The 11,701-nt window shown below is 44.1% G+C and overlaps 1 protein-coding gene across 1 annotated transcript in view; it reads right to left on the bottom strand.

Annotated features, from left to right (window-relative positions):
* Positions 1-7,460, bottom strand: part of LOC108789392 (alpha-1-antitrypsin-like) — an 11,984-nt gene extending 4,524 nt beyond the window's left edge. The window contains exons 1-3 of the mRNA XM_018559390.1: positions 7,341-7,460; positions 604-715; positions 233-421 (exon numbers count right to left, since the gene is read on the bottom strand). Of these exons, the coding sequence (XP_018414892.1) occupies positions 233-421; positions 604-715; positions 7,341-7,460 (421 nt within the window). The remainder of the gene's footprint in view (positions 1-232; positions 422-603; positions 716-7,340) is intronic.
* Positions 7,461-11,701: the final 4,241 nt, after the last annotated feature.

Genomic DNA, 11,701 nt, shown 5'->3' with positions numbered 1-11,701 from the left:
TATATATATATATACAATAGCCCAAATCTAACAAGAGCATGATCCTGATCCAGCGTATTCTCTTTTGAGATTTTGAGTACTCAGCATTCAACAAGATCCCATCAGCAGGATGATACAATCCCCCCACTGCACCATTACATTGGTATGGCATTTTAGCATAGGGGAGAGGTGAGTTGCTTTGAGTGAAAGGTCCTTTTTTTTTTCCTCATATTACTTAGTCCTGTTGACTTACCTTCGAATTGAATAAAGTTAACAAGAATTGAATCTGTGTCTTTGTCTACACTGCTCAGCACATCAACAATTTTGCCGTTTGTGTTGTTTTCAACATAGCTGTTGATTTGTTTCTTGGCATCTTCAGTATTATAAAAGTCTACAGTAAAGGCTTTAGATTTGTAGATGTTCTCGAGATTGTTGAGAACGCCTTTGGGGATTTTCCATGTTGATCTTATAAAAAGGGCATTACCACTGAAGAGAAGCTGCTCGCTGTCTTTATCAAGCGGTTGGTGGCTGTCATCATGAATTTCTTTTTTAGGGACCTCCGAGGTTCTATAACCATTGTCTTCTTTGATCTGATCAGAGTTATCATTTTTGGTAGCGAGGTACCCAAGAGCCAATGCTGTATCCAGGATTCCTCTCCTGGCCCTTTGGCTGGTCGGCGAAGGCCGATGAGCAAAGAGCCACACTCAAACCCAAGAACAGTAGGATCCTCATTTTCCTTCAGAGAGAAAACAAACAAAAAATGCAACTGTAATCTTCAACAATAGCCAACCTATAATACCAAGCAACCACAGTAACATTGTATCCACCATAGATTGTATGCTTCTTGAGGGAAGGGACTGATGTGAATAAATAGTATGTAAAGCACAGCATAAATTGATGGCACTATATAAACACCTGTAATTAGACATGTGCGATTCGTTTCGTTCCGAATCAAAATTCGGACGAATTTTCGGAGATTCGGATGTAACTGAATTCCGAATTACAGAAATAATGAATGCAAACGAATCCGAATTTCTGATTCCGAAATTCGTTAGGGGTAGTCTGGACGAAATTGTGTTGCAGCAAAGTAACATTAGAAAAAAAAAAATTTTTTTTGTATTTTATTATTATTATTATTATAGAGGATGTATATAGCGCCAACAGTTTGCGCAGCGCTTTACAATATAAGGAAGACATTACAATCACAATACAATTCAAGGCAAGATGGTAAGGAGGGCCCTGCCCCTGAGGGCTTACAATCTAAAAGAGGAGGGGGAAATGATACATGAGGTAGCTGTGGTAGCTGTGGCAATGAATTATGTGAGAATGTGAAGGTTCAGTGGTTAGGTTGAGGCCTAAAGGCAGTCAAGGTGGGAGATAGACGGGCAGGTTGCGGTAAAGAGTCCCAGAGGATGGGAGAGACTCTAATTTTTTTTGTAGTCTGCAGAAAAGGAAAAAAAAAAAAGCGTGCTCAAAATCCATACCAGGCCCTTTAGGTCTGTTAGGATTTTAAGGGGGAACCCCAGCCCCAAAAAATGGGGAGAAAAACCATGGGGTCCCCCCGAACATTCCTACTAGACCCTTGATCCGAGCACTGGTCCGGCAGGGCAGGAAAGGGGGGCGCTCGATCGCCCCCCCTCCTCACGCCTTGCCAGGCCACGTGCCCTGGTAGGAATGTTAGGGGGGGACCACACATTTTTTATCCCATTTTTTGGGGCTTGGGTTCCCCCTTAAAATTTCTCCCTAAAGGGCCTGGTATGGATTTTGATGGGAACCACAGGCACTTTTTTTTTGTTTTAACTTGGGGGGTACCTCCTAACATTCCCACCAGACCTAAAGGGTCTGGTATGAATTGGGGGGGAACCTCTCACTTTTGTTTTTTTCTCTTCTGCAGACTGTAAAAAAAAAAAAAAGAAAGAAATTTCCTAATGTCACTTAGCTGCAGCGAACGAAAACGCAACAAAATGTCATCCAGACTACCGCTAACGAATTTCGTCCGCATCCCGAAACGAATTGAATTTCGCACCCGAATCCCGAAAAAACTAAATAACGCAAAATCCGAATCAAAACGAAACAAATTTTTTTGCCGGTGCACATGTCTACCTGTAATAAATAAATAATAAATATATCGAAGGAAACAAATTGGGAAAGCTAACAAATTGCACAGGGAGATATTAGGGTCAGTTTGGAAATTGTATCTATAAATATCAAAAACATACTGCGCTAATACAGTACACCCCACAATAAATATACAAATCCAAATACATGCAGAGCTAAAACCAAACACATATAAATAAAAATATAAATAATGTTGAACAGATACAGATTTAAAAGGAAGAGCAGCAAAGAGAAGGGAAACAACCATGGATTACAGTAAGCCGCACATTACAGTATTGTTTTATGTAAAAAAATCTGAGGGTTTAATGTCACTTTACATTTTTTTTAAAATAACAGTTAAAGTGCTTCCCAATAGTGCAAATGTAAACAGTCCAAAATGCTTCTTGTAACTGCAAAAAAACCCCACACGTGCGTTTTTTCATATGAGACATTTCAGAATCCGTTTGCAAGGAAGACCGGGGTGCTTTGTGTGCACTGCCCTCACTCACCAGATTTGTTAGACCAATTCATTTTAGTCAAATAACGCTTGTAACAAGGTTTCCAATCTCAAACACTGCTCAAGGATAACTCCTCTCCTCCAAATCAATATTCAGATTTAGTGGATTAAAATTTTTGATCTAAATCTAGATCTTTAGTATTAACGACAATGGGAGGAGAGGAGATATCTGTGAATTGAGATTGATATTGGAAATTTGCCATTGACACTATCCAAGTATTACCGTGGATCCACTAAATCTAAGGGGGCAATCCACTTAGCTGCCGAAGGCAGCCGAGTGAATAACCGAGCCGAAGTGAAGTGAGCCGAACATTGTTATTTACTGGTCGGCTATTTACAATTTACTAAACATCAGCCGTACATCAGCTGCCTACAGCTGCCTTCGGTCAGCCGAACATGCTCTGCCGAAGTGCAGAAGGAGTTCGACTCTGCTGATCCAAATTTTGCTTTTGTTCACGAACTCCGCTTTGGTTGACGAACAAAACCGCAGTCATTTTCCCTGCTCTGACACATGGCCATGGCTTTCTTTAGTCAAGATCGGGGTCCGATCACAGTTTGATTCGGTTCACGACCAAATCGGTGAACCGAGGTACCACTGTATATATTTTAAAGAAAATAAAAAAATTATAATAAAAAAAAATCCTTACGCCCATCACCACCCCATACCAACCTGATGAGCCTTCACGTCTGTAGAGCGAGCGTCAGAAACAAAAACTATTAATACACACTGGAAGATGTTCCTGGAGTTTTGGATAATACCGCCCCATTGGTTTGCTATTTATAACAGAACTTTTCCTCGGAAAAAAAAAAAAGTTGGCGCAACGTTTGCTGGATTTATGGCCATGAAATGAATTAATAATTTTAGGTACACATGGCACAATTCCAGTGTCCTTAAGTTGCCTATATGTTTACAGTTCATGATTCACGTCCATGAATTGAATTAATCATTTTATATACTTATGTCACGATTCCAGTGCCCTTAAGTTGCCTATGTTGTTTGCAGTGTGTTTTAATAAAAAATAATCGGCCTTATTCACTAAACTGAAAAGCAAGCTTGGTTGTGTTTTCTATACTTTGCATGTCCATTTCAGGACAGGATTCAGACGCCACAATGAGTTGTTTGCATTTGTCTCCTGTGTATAGAGCTTGTGGGAGAACATTTTCCCAATGCAAATTTAGATGTGTCCTCACATGGAAGAAAGTGTGCAAAGTCAAAAGCTAAAAGGGTCTAGACTTTGGCTGTTGCACCTAAACCAATGTCAGGAGCTATGGTAAGCAAGGATTTCATGCATTCCCTACAATATTAAAGCATATTCATATCCAAGAACAAAAGTATAATATATTGCAGCTTATCAGTCCGCGGATGGTGTACCCATTTCCAGTTAACGTAACTTAACAATGGCATTTCAGTTAAGGTCTTGTAAGGGAGGTGTTTTTTTTATCTCTGTGCATATAACTTTCATTGTCTGTTGTGCGATTACCCACCATGTCTGCATAGGTCAGGAAGCAACTTGAAAGACTTTGTGGCTGTTTTGAGGAACTGGCAAGGTTCAGTTGCAATTAGCATTTGTCCCACTATTGTAATTTTACAGCCAACACAGGTTTCAATGTAATCCACATTTGGCGGGAAGGTCCCACTAGACTCCAAACAGTGGGCAGCATCACAGAGTATTTTTGAAGACAACATGTGCTGGCACGTTTCCCTGCAGATATGGTCAAATCTGTATCTGCATCTGTGTCTGTAGTCACGCACACCCAGTGTCAGCATTGGCTCCACGTGCCCTATTTAAAGTATATGTATAGCCATAACTTCTTTTTGGATAGAGAAGAGTTCAAACCTGGTGCTGTCTGTGTCCTTTTAAAAAAAAAAGATTTTCCTGTTTGGAAATGCAATAAGAAGTCAGAGATAATCTTTACAAGGTAACATATATTTCCATTTTAGGCTGTTCTTACTGGAACAGGTGTCCCCATTGGAAGAATTACCCCCAAATCTTATTCTGGTGACACATACAATTTTGGACTTCCCATAATTTTCTGTCTTGTTAGAAATAGTCCCCTGGTCAAATAGGGAGGGCAAATCTAACCAACAGGGGCTCAGACAACAATATAAACATGACATGGTCCTAATCTTTCTCTGGCTGGTGCCACTCTGCTGCCTCAGTATTTTGTCTCCCTACTTCCAGGGGCTCTAGGACTGTAGTGTAAGAGAGGCAATCCTCATCATATTTGTCTTCACCAGGTATGTGACACTTGAGGTAGAATAAACAGAGGATAGACATTAGGCAGGTCTTCAAGAAGTAGGTTTATTTGGCCGGCTAGAAACAAGCAGCAGTTCAGATGCGTTCAAAGAATATTGGCTTGCAGGCAATTTTTTATAAGCATTTGAACAATAGAACCATATGAGTTACGTTGCATTATCTACAAAAATCAGATAATAATGCCACCCTGTACTCATTAGATCATGACAAGAGCTTTAGATGGGTCTTCTAGCCTTGATAAGACTCACATCAAGGTCAGAGGACAGCAGCCCTGGCATTGAACCTATTTTTCCACAAGCCAATTTCAGAAAATGTGTTTAAGACTTTCTTTCAATGAACTCTAGTTACCACGATTTACAAAGCTAAAAGTTCTACATGAACTCTAATTACATTAAACCATAAAGCGAAATGTTCAACATGTTGCTTATTCATGCAACTCATTATATATGTATTACATGTGTATATGACATCTTGGCTATACAAGTCAGGATAATAAGGATATATACATAATATCTATTACTATAATCACTGGTAATATATTTCTGTTTGCCAATATATAGATATTGATTACACAAATATACACTATTGGTTGTGTTTTATATAAATGCTGGACTAATCAGTTTACTCACCCATTATTCTCTACAATACATTACTTATATGAAAGTAGAGAATTCATCTTAAATGTATCTATTATGTGTGAAATGCTCTGCAAGGCTAAAACTAACCTAACTATATTAATAATATTGTTTATACTAATATCAACATGAATTATATGGTGAATATCATTATCCCACTACACACAGTTCTGGGCATTAGATTGCATATGGGCAGCATATCACATTGTTCCGTAAATTGATTGTATTGTAAAGTCACCACTTTGCTTTTACTGGTAACTTAACAATAACTTCAGATTAAGGAACATATTGGTGCCTATTGGAGTCTATTGTTTAAGGCTAATGGTCCACCTCACTACAGCACCATCATTGCTGAGACTTCCCATTTCTGCTTCCTCCCACAATGCAGTGCTGGGTTCCTGTATAGCTAATTGACAGGTTGAAGCAATATTAAGTGAGTGGAGAATAGGCCCTACTCCTATGTTAGCTCCAAGAGTGACTTGGACCTTACTTCTTCTTTTCACTTTCCACAGGCAATTAAACAAGGGAACAAGGGAAGTATATTAAAGCTGGTGGAACCACAAAGTAAATCAGCAGTTTTAGTCTTTTTCAATCCGTTTCCTGTGAGTAACGGTTGTCATTGACTTGTCATAATGTCAAAGGACCCTAGTGAAAAAGCATGTATGAAGGGAATAAAAAGAAACAGCTGTGATGCTGTGAGCCATTTTCTAAAAAAAAAATCAAAAATATTATATATATTATATTACTTTGCTCTATATGGTTTAGCAGCGGTTTAATTTTCATACTTTCCCTTAACCACATTTTCAGTCTGTTTATTCCCATCAAGGTTTGGAGAGGTGTGTATCTGAAATACACAGGCTGAATTCAAGCTATTTTTCTGAGTTTAGATATTTTTTTATATCCCCATCACGCAAGCCAGTATTGCGCTAGTCAAACAATTATAGAAAGCAAAGTGCTAATAACTTGATTAAAGGCTGAAGTTTGGATTTAAATGGTTAGTCCAAAAGCTGGCCATACACCTTACAGCCATCGCAAGACTTTTGTCTTGCGATGGTTGTAAGGTAATTTAAAAAAACGTACGATCTGCCCATCTTGGACAAGCAGATCGTATTTGCAAACATCGCAAGCCCTCCCCGCTGAGGGGCAGGCTTCCGATGACTGCGATGCCGCACGGGCAGTGTGCGCTTGCGCACACCGGCACGTGTGGCAATTTGTCTCCCGAGAACGTCACTAACCCGCCGACAATCGTGCGATTCTCGGCAGGTTTTAGGTGCCCATACACCTGACGATTATCGTACGATAATCGCGGAAAATCCCGCAATCGTACGATAATCGGCAGGTGTATGGAAGGCATGCGACCGTTTCTACTGTACGGTCGCACGTCTTTTGTCTCCCGAGCATGCTTGAAAACCCGCCGAGAATCGTGAGCTAATGGGGTTCTCCTGAGAATAAATGTCTAGGTCTCATACTAATGATGTCACTCAATAAAAGCAACTCTATTGAACTCCAACCAGTCCCACCTCTGGTCTGCCCCACTCCAAGGCATTTCATACTACATGGTCTTAGACACTATCTCTGCAACTAATCCCATGTAGGGTGAAACGCAAGTAAAGTGTGTCTGTGGGTGGGACTGTGCAACATGGTTAGAGTTCAATAAAGCTTCAAAAAGGACTTTGTGGGGGGCGTGGCCTAGCTATGGTGGTGTGAGGATGTAGCTCGTTTGAGCTCTGCTGCCAACCAATCATCTTTCAGCTTATCACCCCTAACTGAGTATCCAAATCAATGGCTACGAAGGGCAAACCACCCGCAGCCACCAGCGGACAGAAAACCGGGAACCTACAATCAGTTTTTTACATCCCCAGCTATCTCCACCCGCTCATCTACGGCAAGCCGCATGGCGCTGCTTGAGACAGCGCGGACTACGCCGTCGGTGTCACTTAGAAACCTGCTGGGACCCTCCCAGCCTCTTCCCATCACCTGTCGGCTGGAGAGATATCCTCTATCCTGCTCTCCTTACCGACCAAACAGGACATGGCTGACATGGTCTCCCAGATGGAGGAAGTGCTCAAACGGGATACAGTCGAGATGTCGACCGTGGTGAGCCACTTAGAGGACCATGTGATCTCGCTCCGCTCAGACCATGATACCATCATCCAATGGTTGGTTACACTAGAATCTAAGGTCGCGCTTCAGGAGTCACGACTCACCTCAGTGACGCTGGCACACGATGATCTCGAAAACCGCTCCCGCCGCAACAATGTGAAGCTGCAAGGTATGCCGGAATCGACATTGTCTACCGAACTTCGCGCCACGGTCTCCCGAATCCTTAACGGGCTATTAGATAAGCCCCCAACAGCCCCACTACAGCTGGTCCGTGTACACCGGGTTGGAGGCCCGCGACCTGATGGAGATGTCCGACCCAGAGACGTCCTCTGCCGCATCCATTACTCCACGGGGAAGGAGGCCGTCCTTCGCCAGGCCTGGCGGAAAGGTTCGATCAACTGTGAGGACTCAGAGGCCACCCTACTACCAGACTTATCCAGACGTACCTTGCAGATGCGCCGGACATTGCAGCCGCTTCTCACTGTAATCAGACAAGCGGGAGCGATCTATACATGGGGCTACCCATTCTGCCTTAATGTACGTAGAAATGGAGAGATATTTACCCTACGACACCCGGATCAACTGACGTCTTTCTTCTCGTTCTTGGAGACTGCCCCAGTGGAGATCCAGGACTGGCTTCACCCTGACCTTCTAGACGCTCAGCGTACCATACCCCAGCGCATCCATCGGCGAGCACCTTTCAACAACGGCACGCGATCTGGACCTCCAACTCCCCTAACCCTGGACCGGGACCTCCATGACCCTGCGAGTGACCCAAAGCCCCTGGAGAAGTGAAAAACTCGCTCGGAAACCCCGCTCACGGCTATAATCTACAGAGTTAACCGCAACATTTGATGACACCCCCCATTGCACCATGTTCTTAGTCACTGCATGACTATCACCCCCACCCTCTTACCCAGACCCACCGAGCTGACCCCGGTGATGCTATCCTGTGGATAACAGCTTCGATGGGTGACGTATAGCACTATAAACTGTGTGGGACACAATGTTTATTTATTATTATCTATTCCGTTTCTCCTGGAGGGGTCTGGGGCCCCCCGACCCCCCCCATACTTGTGTGTGAGGCGATCGGGGGATACATGGGCAATGACTTGGCCGTGACACACAGGGAACATGCAGTCGACTTCACGTGCTAGGCATTGCACATGGCTACTTGGTGACCGGCTATACTCCATGCTCCATTATGAGTGTGTCAATAACCCCTTCACTTCCCACGATAGCACACTAACTAGTAGATAAACTGTTATCTAATTGACCTAAGAGCTCTCTTGTTTCAGTTAGGGTTTGTATTTGTTATGAAGTTATAAGATGCTTATGTTGGTAGCATCTTGATGCTATGATTCATAGTATGTATTAAGTATTTCTTTTTTAATATACACTGCTGAGCTTACCTGTGACCCCCCCAATAGGCTAGGGTTCACCGCCTCCTCCACGTACGATTGGAGACCGCGGTGACCCAATTGACTGGTAGTCCAGCCGTGTATAGGTGAATACCTTTTTTTCTTCTTTTTTTCCCCCCTCTTTTTTCCACTTTTGTAGTCTACACGATTAGATTATATCCCACTTCCCTCCCTCACTTACCTTATCTCTACCCTCCTGTCTCACCTTAATCTTACCTGCACTGTATTATTCAATAGTTGACACTACCTCACACATTTGTCACATCATACCCACCCTGTCCTCCCTTCTGCCCCCTTCCTTCACTTTATTTATTTTTCTTCTCCTCCCCATCTTCCTTTTTTTTTCTCAGTTCATACCTTCCTGCCCGGGCTGCAAGATGGCACTCCTTAAAATTCTTTCTTTGAATGTCAAAGGGTTGAACGCTCCTGAAAAAGGAGAATGATATGGGGTGATTTAAACCGTCAGGGGGTCGATGTTGCCCTCCTCCAGGAGACCCACTTCAATATTGACCACGTCCCCCGCGTGGAGACGGGCAGGACAAGAGATCCAGAGGAGTAAGTATTTTACTCTCTCGAAATGCACCATGGTTGTTACTGGACCAGTTTTCTGGAGAGGAAGGTCAGGTCCTTTTTATTAAGGGTACTGTTGGCTCTAAAATAATAACACTGGCCAATATTTATGCCCCTAACCATCATCAGATTTCATTCATTGAGCACGTACTGAACCACCTGTCGGAGTGTGATCCTGGGAGGAGATTTTAATCTCGTCCTGGACCCTAATCTAGACTCCTCACATACCTCCACCCACCTCTCTTTAGCAGCTCTTAAACGTCTCAAGAATTTCCTCTTTTCTCACCAATTGATAGATGTGTGGCGCCTACAACATCCCTCAAACCATGACTACACATTCTTCTCACCCTTGCATCAAAGTTATACACGCATAGATTATTTCTTCATGCCCCATAGCCAATTGGCCAGGATCCGCGACGCAGAGGTGGGCAATATCACCCTATCAGACCATGCACCCATCCTACTGACCTTAGCTCTGGACGATCTAGCGCCCGGTCCCTGGCAGTGGAGGTTGAATGATACCCTGCTCCAGGAGCCTCTCCCTGTTCTTTTCTGAGAACTCCACGCCAGATATCTCCCCATACATGGTATGGGAAGCACACAAGGCGACTGTCAGGGGCCTGCTGATTGCGCGGGGATACCAGCTTAAAAAACAGCGCTTAAAAGATATTGCCTCCCTTTTAACGAGGATCCACTCTCTGGAAACTCGTCACAAACTTACAGCGGACGCGATCATTAGCGCAGAGCTTTGCTCAGTGAGGAAACAACTACTTTTAAAGCGAAAGCATCTCTGCTCAAATGTCGCCGTACCTTTTATGAGTACGGCAACCAGTGTACCTAGACCAAACGGGCTTTATACCTACCAGGGAAGCGAGGGATAATACCACGCGAGCGCTGGGGGTGCTCCACTCGGCCCGGTCGGGCGCCAAACCGTGCGTGTTTGTATCCACAGACACGGAGAAGGCGTTCGACCGGGTAGACTGGGGAGTTCCTCTGGCTCACCCTTGAGGCAATCGGAGTGGGACCCTGTATGCGCTCTTGGATTAGCTCCCTTTACTCCCATCCGGCTGCCCGAGTACGGGTCAACGGCGCTCTTACCCCTTCATTCCCCATATGTAACGGCACACGCCAGGATTGCCCCCTGTTCCCAGTCCTTTTTATATTGTGCCTGGAGCCTTTTCTACATACTGTCCGAGCTAACCCAGATATCCGAGGTGTGATGGAGGGGACTAACCGTTACAAAATCGCAGCCTTCGCGGATGACCTCCTTTTTTTCTTGTCCTCCCCAGATATCTCTATTCCTGCCCTTCTCCAGGAGTTTGGTATTTATGGAGACCTCTCAAATTTTAGAATAAACTCCCATAAATTTGAGGCACTCCATGTATCTATTGTGGGACCATGCCTCCAGAGAGTTCTCCACAGCTTTCCCTTTAAATGGGCACAGACCGTGATTAAATATCTGGGTATACTTCTACCCAAAGATATATCCCAAACATTCACGTTGAACTTCCCTCCGCTTCTGCAGCGCATAACTGCAGACCTTGAGGCGTGGACTAAAAATACCTTCTCGTGGATGGGAAGATGTAACATACTAAAGCAGTCTATCCTCCCTAGACTACTCTACCCCCTTCAAGCCCTCCCGATTCTCATCCCCACACCTTTTTTCCGTAAAATTCAAAAGCTTTTCACTGGGTTTGTCTGGTCACAGGACCAGCCAGGCTCAGCTACGAGCTGCGTAGACCCAAACAACAGGGCGGGATGTTACTGCCAGATGTACGACAGTACTATGTGGCGGCCCACCTGACATGTATAGTAGACTGGTGCCACAACTCCCAAACCAAACTCTGGGTGGACCTGGAACAATCGTCTGCAGATGTCCCTTTAGCCAATCTCCCTTGGTGTACCACTCCTTTACCTCCACAATTACAATCCCACCCTACCACTGGTCCCACGGTCAAGATTGCACGGCCCATTTTTAAGGGAGGTAGGATCTCTCCCTTTCCTTCACCTCTCACTACCATTTTAGACAATCCGCATTCCCACCGGGTATAGGTGCCCAGTGGTGTATTTAGGTTTGGGGCTGCCCTAGGCAAGACAAAACTCGGGCGCCCCCCCCCCCCC

Source organism: Nanorana parkeri, unplaced genomic scaffold (assembly GCF_000935625.1).
Source record: "Nanorana parkeri isolate BGI_ZX_2015 unplaced genomic scaffold, ASM93562v1 scaffold392, whole genome shotgun sequence".
Classification (NCBI taxonomy): domain Eukaryota; kingdom Metazoa; phylum Chordata; class Amphibia; order Anura; family Dicroglossidae; genus Nanorana; species Nanorana parkeri.
The sequence above is the reverse complement of the archived record's forward strand: the minus strand, read 5'-3'. Positions and strand labels throughout refer to the sequence as shown.